The sequence below is a fragment of the Agelaius tricolor genome, unplaced genomic scaffold (genome assembly GCF_023055355.1).
Source record: "Agelaius tricolor isolate 1412-34295 unplaced genomic scaffold, bAgeTri1.0.p SCAF_102, whole genome shotgun sequence".
Taxonomy (NCBI): domain Eukaryota; kingdom Metazoa; phylum Chordata; class Aves; order Passeriformes; family Icteridae; genus Agelaius; species Agelaius tricolor.
The window spans coordinates 105,333-116,405 of record NW_027269362.1 but is presented as its reverse complement, the minus strand read 5'-3'; the positions used below and the strand labels follow the sequence as shown (position 1 = coordinate 116,405).

The 11,073-nt window shown below is 50.9% G+C and overlaps 1 protein-coding gene across 4 annotated transcripts; it reads right to left on the bottom strand.

The window, feature by feature from the left end:
• Positions 1–7: 7 nt before the first annotated feature.
• On the bottom strand, positions 8–9,124 carry RABAC1 (Rab acceptor 1). Of its 4 annotated transcripts, none has more exons than XR_011677448.1 (7): positions 9,048–9,123; positions 7,657–7,738; positions 6,015–6,212; positions 4,997–5,088; positions 4,330–4,431; positions 2,765–2,908; positions 8–2,687 (listed from the first exon to the last, which is right to left on the bottom strand). XR_011677448.1 is itself a non-coding variant. In XM_071419261.1 (7 exons), exons 2-6 carry the CDS (start codon positions 7,728–7,730, stop codon positions 2,820–2,822), a joined length of 555 nt encoding a protein of 184 aa, XP_071275362.1. In that variant the 5' UTR covers positions 7,731–7,738; positions 9,048–9,124; the 3' UTR covers positions 8–2,687; positions 2,800–2,819. The 4 variants fall into 4 exon arrangements, 2 of the variants coding, with proteins under 2 accessions (XP_071275362.1, XP_071275363.1); XR_011677449.1 differs by having other exon boundaries at positions 8–2,518; XM_071419261.1 differs by having other exon boundaries at positions 2,800–2,908; positions 9,048–9,124.
• Positions 9,125–11,073: the final 1,949 nt, after the last annotated feature.

Below are 11,073 nucleotides of genomic sequence, written 5' to 3'. Positions count from 1 at the left end.
ACGAGACCCCCCCCCCAAAATCCCCTTTTTTCCCCCCAAAAAAATCCCATTTTTCCCTCCCAAAAATTCCCCTTTTTTCCCCCCCCAAAAATTCCCCTTTTTTCCCCCCCAAAAATTCCCTTTTTTGCCCCCCAAAAATTCCCTTTTTTCCCTCAAAAACAGAAAAAATTTTTGGGGGGGTCCCCAAAAAGCTCCCGGACCCCCCCCCCCCCCAAAAAAAATAAAAAACCAACCCAAAAAAATCGGGATTTTGGGGAGGGGGAGGGGCAAAATTGGGGATATTTTGGGGGGGGGTCTCCCCCTGCCCCGCCCCCCCCCCCCCCCCCACTTTGTGTCGTCGTGTGAAGAAAATAAATTTAAAAAAAAAATTAAAAATAAAAATAAAAATATTGAAAAAAAAACGGGGAAAAACGCGGGGAGAAAAACGAAGAAAAAAGAAGAAGAAGAAAAAAAAAGTGAAAATAATGAAAAATGAAAATAATGAAAAATAAATAATGAAAATAAATAATGAAAATAAATAATGAAAATAAATGATGAAAATGATGAAAAATGATGAAAAATGATGAAAAATGACGAAAATAAAAATAAAATTACGGAATTTTCCCCCTCCCCTCTTTCCCCCCCCTCCCCTCCCACCAACGCGGGAAAATAAAAAATAAAAAAATAAAAATTAAAAAAAAAAAAATGGGGAAAAAAAATAGGAAAAAGAAAAAAAGAACAAAAAATGGGAATTGAGCAAATAAAGCAGAAATCGGAGCCCGAGTGGATTCTGGGGGGAAAACGGGGGATTTTGGGAGCTTTTTTTGGGGGGAAAAAGGGGAAATTTTGGGAATTCGGGGATTTTGGGAATTATTTGGGAATTTTTTGGGGGCAAAAAGGGGGAATTTTGGAATTCGGGAATTTTGGGGATTATTTGGGAATTTTTTGGGGGGCAAAACGGGGGGAAATTCGGGAAAAATTTGGGATTTTGAGGAGCTCCAAAAATTGGGGGAGGAAAATGAAATTTCGGGGTCATAAAAATCCGGGAAAATTTGGGAAAATTTGGGGGGGATCACACACAAGATTGCGGTCACGTGACGCATTTATTTATTTATTCATTTATTATTTTATTTATTATTTTATATTTTATTTTAATTTTTATTTATTTATTTGGTTTTGGGGGGGGTCCCGGACCCCCAAATTGGGGGAGGGGGACCCCAAAGGAGGGGGAGGGGGCGGGGGGAATTTTGGGGGGAGATTTTGGGGTGAATTTGGGAGATTTTGGGGTCATCTGGGGGGATTTTGAAGAAATTTTGGGGCGATTTTGGGGCGATTTTCAGAGGGGTTGGGATTTTCGGGTCCCTGCGATTTTGGGTCGATTTTGGGGTTAATTTTGGGGATTTTGGGGTCAATTTTGGGGATTTTGGGGTGAAATTCGGATTATTCTGAGGTAATTCGGGGATTTGGGGTCATTTCGGGATAATTTTGAGGTGATTTTGGGGCTATTTTAGGTGATTTTGGGGTGATAATTTTGGGGTAATTTCAGGGGATTCTGGGCCGATTTTGGGGGGATTTCAGGGGAATTTTGGGGTGATTATTTCGGGGTAATTTCAGAGAATTTTTGGGGTGATGATTTTGGGTTTATTTCAGAGGATTTTTGGGGTGATTTCAGGGGGTTTTGGGGTGATTTTGGGGTGATTATTTTGGGGTCATTTAGGGATGATTTTGGGGTGATTTTGGCTATTTTGGGGTGATTATTTTGGGGTGATTTTGGGGCGATTTCAGGCGATTTTGGGGTGGTGATTTTGGGTTTATTTCAGAGGATTTCGGGGTGATTTTGGGTTTATTTCAGAGGATTTTGGGGTGATAATTTTGGGGCGATTTCAGAGGATTTTGGGGTGGTAATTTTGGGGCAATTCCAGGCGATTTTGGGTTTATTTCAGAGGATTTTCAGGTGATGATTTTGGGTTTATTTCAGGCGATTCTGGGGTGATTATTTTGGTTTTATTTCAGGGGATTTTGGGGTGATAATTTTGGGGCCATTTCAGGCGATTTTTGGGTGCTGATTTTGGGTTTATTTCAGAGGATTTCGGGCTGATTTTGGGGCGATTTCAGGTGGTTCGGGGGCGCTGATTTTGGGTTTATTTCAGGCGGTTTTGGGGCGCTGATTTTGGGGTAATTTCAGAGAATTTTTGGGGCGCTGATTTTGGTTTTATTTCAAAGGATTTCGGGGTGATTTTGGGGCGATTTCAGGCAATTTCGGGGCGGTGATTTTGGGTTTATTTGAGAGAATTTTGGGGTGATTATTTTGGGGTGATTTTGGGGCGATTTCAGGCGATTCTGGGGCGCTGATTTTGGGTTTATTTCAGAGGATTTCGGGGTGATTTTGGGGCGATTTCAGGCGGTTTTGGGGTGGTGATTTTGGTTTTATTTCAGGGGATTTTGGGGTGATTTTGGGGCGATTTCGGGGCGGTGATTTTGGGTTTATTTCAGGCGATTTTGGGGTGCTGATTTTGGGTTTATTTCAGAGGATTTCGGGGTGATTTTGGGGCCATTTCAGGCGGTTTTGGGGTGGCGATTTTGGGTTTATTTCAGAGGATTTTGGGTTTATTTCAGGGGATTTCGGGGTGATTTTGGGGCGATTTCAGGCGATTTTGGGGTGCTGATTTTGGGTTTATTTCAGAGGATTTTCAGGTGCTGATTTTGGGGTTATTTCAGGCGATTCTGGGGTGATTATTTTGGTTTTATTTCAGGGGATTTCGGGGTGATTTTGTGTTTATTTCAGAGGATTTCAGGCCATTTCGGGGCGGTGATTTTGGGTTCATTTCAGGGGATTTTGGTCACACGGGCTCCATCTCCAGCTCGGGGCTCTCGGGCGGGTCCAGATCCCTGAGCGCCGCGTGGGACCCCAAAAACACCAGGGCGGCTCCTGGGGGGGGGCAAAGGGGGCGTCAGGGGGGACCCCAAAACCGGGACCCCCCCAAAAACCCCAAAACCCCTGAAATCCCCACAAAAATCCCCCCAAAAACCCCAAAATTCCCACAAAAATCCCAAAATTCCCACAAAATCCCAAAATTCCCAAAATTCCACCCAAAACCGGGACCCCAAAAACACCAGGGCGGCTCCTGGGGGGGGGGAAAGGGGGGGTCAGGGGGGACCCCGAAACCGGGACCCCCCCAAAAACCCAAAAATCCAGAAATTCCCACAAAAATCCCAAAATTCCCACAAAATCCCAAAATTCCCAAAATTCCACCCAAAACCGGGACCCCAAAAACACCAGGGCGGCTCCTGGGGGGGGGAAAGGGGGGGTCAGGGGGGACCCCGAAACCGGGACCCCCCCAAAAAACCCAAAAATCCAGAAATTCCCACAAAAATCCCAAAAATTCCAAAATCCCCACAAAAATCCCCAAATTCCCACAAAATCCCAAAATTCCCACAAAAACCCCCAAAACCGGGACCCCCCCCAAAAAAAACCTCAAAAATCCAAAAATCCTCCCAAAAATCCCAAAATGCCCCCCAAAAATCCCAAAATTCCCACAAAAAGCCCCCAAAACTGGGACCCCCCCAAAAACCCCGAAATCCACCCCCAAAAAAACCCAAAATCCCCCCAAAAAAACCCAAATCCCACCCAAAACCCACAAATCGCCCCAAAAAACCCAAAATCCCCTCAAAAAACCCAAAATCCCCCCAAAAAAACCCCAAAATCCCTGAAATGCCCCCCAAAACCGGGACCCTCCCCCTCCCAAAAAAAAACCCCCAAAACCCCCCCAAAAACCTCCCCAAAATTGGGAACCCCCCCCCCAAATTTTTGGGAATTTTTGGGGATTTTTGGGGTCGGGGTTATTTTTTTGGGGGGAATTTGGGGTTTTTTGGGATCGGGATTTTTTTGGGCAGTGTTTTGGGGGGAATTTCGGGGTTTTTGGGGTTGGGGACGCTCATTTTGGGGTGGATTTTGGGGTGAATTTCGGGTATTTTGGGGTCGGGGATGCTCATTTTGGGGTGAATTTGGGGTTTTTTGGGATCGGGATTTTTCGGGGGGGATTTTGGGGGAATTTCGGGGATTTTGGGGTCGGGGATGCTCATTTTGGGGTGAATTTGGGGTTTTTTGGGGTCGGGGATGCTCATTTTGGGGTGGATTTGGGGTATTTTGGGGTGGGGATGCTCATTTTGGGGTGGATCTCGGGGATTTTGGGGTCGGGGACGCTCATTTTGGGGTGAATTTGGGGTTTTTTGGGTCGGGGCGCTCATTTTGGGGTGAATTTGGGGTGAATTTCGGGGTTTTTGGGGTCGGGACGCTCATTTTGGGGTGAATTTGGGGTGAATTTGGGGTGTTTTGGGTCGGGGTCTCACCCAGCAGCCAGAACACGGCCGCCCCCGCCCCCGCCAGCCACAGCAGCGGCAGCGACGCCCCCCCGGCCACGCCCAGCTGGTGGGCGGGGCTCAGCTCACGGCCTGGCGGGAAAACAGCGGGGAAACCGGTGAGGGGCAGGAAAAACCAGTATGGACCAGTATAAACCAGTATAAACCATTAAAAACCGGTGAGGGGCAGGAAAAACCAGTATGGACCAGTATAAACCAGTATAAACCATTAAAAACCGGTAAGGGGCAGGAAAAACCAGTATGGACCAGTATAAACCAGTATAAACCATTAAAAACCGGTAAGGGGCAGAAAAAACCAGTAAAAACCAGTAAAAACCGGTAAAAACCGGTAAGGAGCAGGGTGGATCAGTATGGACCAGTATGGACCAGTATGGATCAGGAAAAACCAGTATAAACCATTAAAAACCGGTAAGGACCAGTAGGGACCAGTAAAAACCAGAAAAAAAAATTAAAAACCAGTAAGGACCAGTATGGACCAGCACGGACCAATACAAACCAATATAAACCAGTAAGGACCAGTCCCCCCCAGTTCCTCCTGGTCCCCCCCAATTCCATCCCAGTCCCTCCCAGTTCCCCCCATTCCCATCCCAGTCCCTCCCAGTCCCTCCCAGTCCCTCCCAGTCCCTCCCAGTCTCACCCAGCAGCACCAGCGGCGCCTCCCGGCTCCGGACGGCGACGACGGCGGCGACGAAAACGCAGAGAGCGACCAAGAGCAGGGGGGAGGAGAGCCTGGGGATAAACTGGGATTGACTGGGATATACTGGGATATACTGGGATATACTGGGAGGGACTGGGATATACTGGGATATACTGGGAGGGACTGGGAGGGACTGGGGATACTGGGAGGAGAGCCTGGGGAGGGACTGGGTTATACTGGGATGGACTGGGAGGGACTGGGAGGGACTGGGAGGGACTGGGAGGGACTGGTTTATACTGGGAGGAGAGCCTGGGGAGATACTGGGATAAACTGGGAGGCACTGGGATAAACTGGGGGGTTACTGGTTTATACTGGAAGGGCACTGGGATAAACTGGGAGGCAGTGGGAGGCACTGGGATAAACTGGGGGGTCACTGGTTTATACTGGGATAAACTGGGATAAACTGGGGGGTCACTGGTTTACACTGGGAGGGACTGGGAACCCGAACCCGCCCGGAACTGCCCGAACCCGCCGGAATTGCCCGAACCCCCCCGGAATTGCCCGAACCCCCCGGAATTGCCCGAACCCGCCCGGAATTACCCGAACCCCCCGGAACTGCCCGAACCCCCCCGGAATTGCCCGAACCCGCCCGGAATTGCCCGAACACCCCGGAACTGCCCGAACCCGCCCGGAATTGCCCAAACCCGCCCGGAATTGCCCAAACCCGCCCAGAATTGCCCAAACCCGCCCGGAATTGCCCGAACCCCCCCGGAATTACCCGAACACCCCGGAACTGCCCGAACCCTCCCGGAATTGCCCGAACCCTCACGGAATTGCCCGAACCCCCCCGGAATTGCCCGAACCCCCCCGGAATTGCCCGAACACCCCGGAACTGCCCGAACCCTCCCGGAATTGCCCAAATTCCCCAGAATTGCCCGAACCCGCCCCGAATTGCCCAAATTCCCCAGAATTGCCCGAACCCGCCCAGAATTGCCGAAATTCCCCGGCATTGGCTCACAGGCTGTACAGGGCGAGCCCCGCGAACAGCGCCAGGTAATTGCTCTGGAAGCGCCGCCCGTTGTGCGCCAGGCGCCGCCACAGCTCCCCCAAATCTCGCGGGACCCCGAAACGCCGCGGGGCCAGGAACGCCCCCCAGGGCCGCAGCCCCGCCCACCGCGCCTCCAGCCACAGCCACGCCCACTTGGGCGGGGAAAACCTGGGGGGAGAGACGCCGAAATCCACAAAATTCACCCCAAAATCCCCCCTGAACCCCAAAAAACCTCCAAAACCCAAAATTCCACCAAAGCCCCGCCCACCGCGCCTCCAGCCACAGCCACGCCCACTTGGGCGGGGAAAACCTGGGGGGAGAGACGCCGAAATCTCCGAAATTCACCCCAAATTTACCCCGAATCCAAGAATCCGCCCCAAAGCTCGAAAATCCCCAAATTCCCCCCCCAAAAAAATCCCGAATTCCACCCCAAAAGCCCCGCCCACCGCCACGCCCACTTGGGCGGGGAAAACCTGGGGGCAGAGACGTCGAAATCCCCGAAATTCACCCCAAATTTACCCCGAAATCCACCCTGAACCTCAAAAACCTCCAAAACCCCAAATTCCCCCCAAATGACCCCAAATTCCACCCAAAGCTCCGCCCACCGCCACGCCCACTTCGGCGGGGAAAAGCTGGGGGGAGACACCGAAATACCCGAAATTCACCCCAAAATCCCCCCTGAACGCCAAACAACCCCCAAAACCCAAAATTGCCCCAAAATGCCCCCAAATTCCCCCCAAAGCCCCGCCCACCGCGCCTACAGCCACGCCCACTTGGGCGGGGAAAACCTGGGGGGAGTGAAGCCGAAATCCCCGAAATTCACCCCAAATTTACCCCGAAATCCACCCTGAACCCCAAAAAACCCCCAAAACCCAAAATTCGCTCAAAACTCCCCAAAATTTCCCCCCAAATCCCCCCAACATTTTTTCCCGATTTCCCCCCAAATTTCCCCCCAAATTCCCCCCAGAATTTTTTCCCGATTTCCCCCAAATTTCCCCCAAATCCCCCCAAGATTTTTTCCCGATTTCCCCCCAAATTTCCCCAAATCCCCCCAGAATTTTTCCCGATTTCCCCCAAAATTCCCCCAAATTTCCCCAGCATTTTTCCCCATTTTCCCCCCAAATGTCCCCCAAATTCCCCCAAGATTTTTCCCGATTCCCCCCCAAATTCCCCCAAATCCCCCCAGAATTTTTTCCCGATTTCCCCCCAAATTTCCCCCCAAATCCTCCCAACATTTTTTCCCAATTTCCCCCCAAATTCCCCCAAGATTTTTCCCGATTTCCTCCCAAAATTCCCCCAATATTTTTCCCCATTTCCCCCCAAATCCCCCCAGCATTTTTCCCCATTTTTTCCCGATTTCCCCCAAATTTCCCCAATATTTTTTCCCGATTTCCCCCCAAATTTCCCCAATATTTTTTCCCGATTTCCCCCAAATTTCCCCCAAATCCCCCCAGAATTTTTTCCCGATTTCCCCCCAAATTCCCCCATTTTTCCCGATTTCCCCCCAAATTCCCCCAACATTTTTCCCGATTTCCCCCCAAATTCCCCCAAATTTCCCCCAGAATTTTTTCCCGATTTCCGCCCAAATTTCCCCAAACCCCCCCCTCCTCACCTGCCCATCCCCCCCCTGGGGTCGCTCTCGGGGGTCCCCGGGGGCTCCTGGGGGGGGGGCGCGACCTCGGCCATGGGGGGACCTGGGCGGAAATTTGGGGCGAAAATCGGCGATTTTGGGAAATTTTGGGGAAACGGGGGCATTTTTGGGGTTGTTTCGGTGATTTCCAAACCCCGGGGGGACTTTTGGGGTAAATCCGGGGTTTTTTGGGGTCCCTTTTGGGATAACCTGGGGGATTTTGGGGTCCTGAGAAGGAATTTTTGGGGTTAATTCGGGGATTTTTGGGGTCCTGGGGGCGATTCCGGTGATTTTGGGGCCATTTCGGGGATTTTTGGGGATCATTTCGGTGATTTTGGGGCCGTTTCGGTGATTTTGGGGCCATTTCGGTGATTTTGGGGCCGTTTCGGGGATTTTGGGGACCCAGGGTGATTTTTGGGGCCATTTCGTGGATTTTCGGCTCCCGGGAACCTTTCTGGGGATAATTCCGGTGATTTTGGTGCCATTTCGTGGATTTTCGGTTCCCAGGGGGGATTTTTGGGGTCATTTCGGTCATTTTGGGGTCCCGGGAGGGATTTTTGGGGCCATTTCGGGTCCATTTCGGGGATTTGGGGGTTCCGGAGAGGATTTTTGGGGGTAAATTCGGGGATTTCGGGCTCCGGGGGGGATTTTTGGGGTTATTTCACCGATTTTAGGGTCCCGGGAAGGATTTTTGGGGATAATTCCGGTGGTTTTGGGTCCATTTCGGGGATTGTGGGGTCCCCGGAAGGATTTTTGGGGCAATTCCGCGGATTTTCGCTTCCCGGGGCCCTTTTGGGGCTAATTCCGGTGGTTTTGGGTCCATTCCAGTGATTTTGGGGTCGTTTCGGGGATTTTGGGTCCCAGGGGGATTTTTGGGGCCATTTCGGGGATTTTAGGGTCCCGGGAAGCTTTTTGGGGATAATTCCGGTGGTTTTGGGTCCATTTCGGTGATTTCGGGGTCCGGGGGGGATTTTTGGGGTAATTTCACCGATTTTAGGGTCCCGGGAAGGATTTTTGGGGATAATTCCGGTGGTTTTGGGTCCATTCCGGTGATTTCGGGGTCCCGGGGGCGATTTTTGGGGTCGTTTCGGGGATTTTGCGGCCATTTCGGGGATTTGCGGTTCCCGGGGCCCTTTTGGGGTTAATTCCGGTGGTTTTGGGTCCATTTCGGTGATTTCGGGGTCCCGGGGGGGATTTTTGGGGTAATTTCGGGGATTTTGTGGCCATTTCGGGGATTTCCGGTTCCCGGGGCGCTTTTGGGGCCATTTCGGGGATTTTTGGGGCCGTTCCGGGCATTTTGGGGTGCCCGGGGGGGGTGGGGAGGGGTCCCCCTGCCCCCGTTTCCATGGAAACCGCGCCCCCCCCCCCCTCACCTGGGGCCGGAACGGCGGGAACGCGTGGCGGGGGGCGGGGCCAGCGGTGGGCGGGGCTGCGCGGTGACGTAACGCGGGGCGGGGTTTGGCGCGCCTTAAAACGTAGGTGGGCGGAGCCAAGGCCTTATATAGATTCGGGGGCGTGGCTATCTCAAATATGGGTTTGTGGGCGGGGCTTTAACCTCATATGGGGGTTGTGGGCGGGGCTGGGAGGGCGATCATGAATTTTAATGAGGTGGGTGTGGTTAAGGGCAGGCTGTAGCATAACGGGGCGGGGTTTGGGGCGTGGCCATGCCTAATATGGACACGGGGGTCGGTTGTGGGCGGGGTTATGCCCAAATATGGAGGTGGGCGGGCTCGAGGGGAAGTTCGGGATTTTTGGGGGAGGAAAAGGGAATTTTGGGAAAAGGGAATTTTGGGAAAAGGGAATTTTGGGGGAGGAAAAGGGGATTTTTGGGGGGAATCAGGGGGGTTTTGGGGAAGTGGAGTTTTGGGGAGGAAAATGGGAATTTTGGAGGGAAGAAAAGGGGAATTTTGGGGCAGAAAAGGCGATTTTTGGGGCAAAAAAGGCGATTTTTTGGGGGCAAAAAATGCAGTTTTTGAAAGAGAAAAGGGGTTTGGGGAAAGGAAAGGGTATTTTGGGGCTAAAAAGGGCTATTTTGGGAAAAAATGGGCCGTTCCGGGAGGAAAAATGTCATTTTTGGGAAAATCAGGCGATTTTGGAGGAAAAGACGGGATTGCGAGTGAAAATAAGGATGAAATTTGAGGATAAATTATCATTTGGGGGGGGAAAAAATGAATTTTTAAAGAAAAAAAAAGGCTTGGTTTGGGGAAAAATGAGGATTTTGGGTGGACAAAAGGGAATTTTGGGGTTTTGGGGGGTAAAGTTTAATATTTGAGGTAAAATAATCTTTTATTGGGGAAAAAAGGAATTTTTTTTTAAGAATAAAAAGGCAAAGAGAGGATTTTGGGCGGATTAAAGGGGATTTTGGGGAATTTTGGGGGTGATAGAGTTTAAAATTCGAGGTTAAAATTATCACGTTTTTAGGGGGAAAAAAAGGGAATTTTTTTTAAGAATAAAAAGGCAGACGGAGGATTTTGGGTGGATTAACGGGAATTACAGGAATTTGGGGGAATTCTGGGGATTTTTGGGGGTGATAGAGTTTAAAATTCGAGGTTAAAATTATCACGTTTTTAGGGGGAAAAAAAAGAGAATTTTTTTTAAGAATAAAAAGGCAAAGGGAGGATTTTGGGCGGAATTTTGGGGATTTTGGGGATTTTGGGGGGGATAGAGTTTAAAATTCGAGTTAAAATTATCACGTTTTTGGGGGAAAAATAAGGAAAATTTTTTTTAAGAATAAAAAGAAAACGGAGGATTTTGGGTGGATTAAAGGGAATTTTGGGGATTTTTGGGGATTTTTGGGGGTGACAGAGTTTAAAATTCGAGGTTAAAATTACCACGTTTTTAGGGGGAAAAAAGGAAATTTTTTTTAAGAATAAAAAGGCAGACGGAGGATTTTGGGCGGAATTTTGGGGATTTTGGGCGCGCCGAGGGCGACCTGAGGGGTTTCGAGGGTTTAAAATTTGGGATTTCGGGGTTTTTTGGGGGGTTTTTTTGGGGTTTTTTTTGGGTTTTTTTGGGGGTTTTTTGTCATTTTCGGGCGCGGGGGCTGCAGCGCCCCCCTCGGCCGCCAGGGGGCGGCACCAGCGCGCGCCCTCCGCGCCCCCTCCCCGAATTCCCCGCCCCCTCCCCCCCCTCCCCATCCATCACCCGAATGCAAATTCACGGCCCCCCCCAGGCCCCCGCCCCCCTCCCCAAAATCCAAACATTTCGCTCGCAAATGGGCCCGAACTAATTAACTCAAGTGTTAATTAACGCGCGGCGCCGCCGCCGCCATCCATCATGGGGGGGGGGGGGGGCGGGAATGGATCTGGGGGGGGGCTCGGGTTGGGTCTGGGGTCTCTGGGGCCGGTCTGGGGGTCCCGGTGTTGATTTTGGGGGTCCTGGACCCATTTTGGGGTTGGT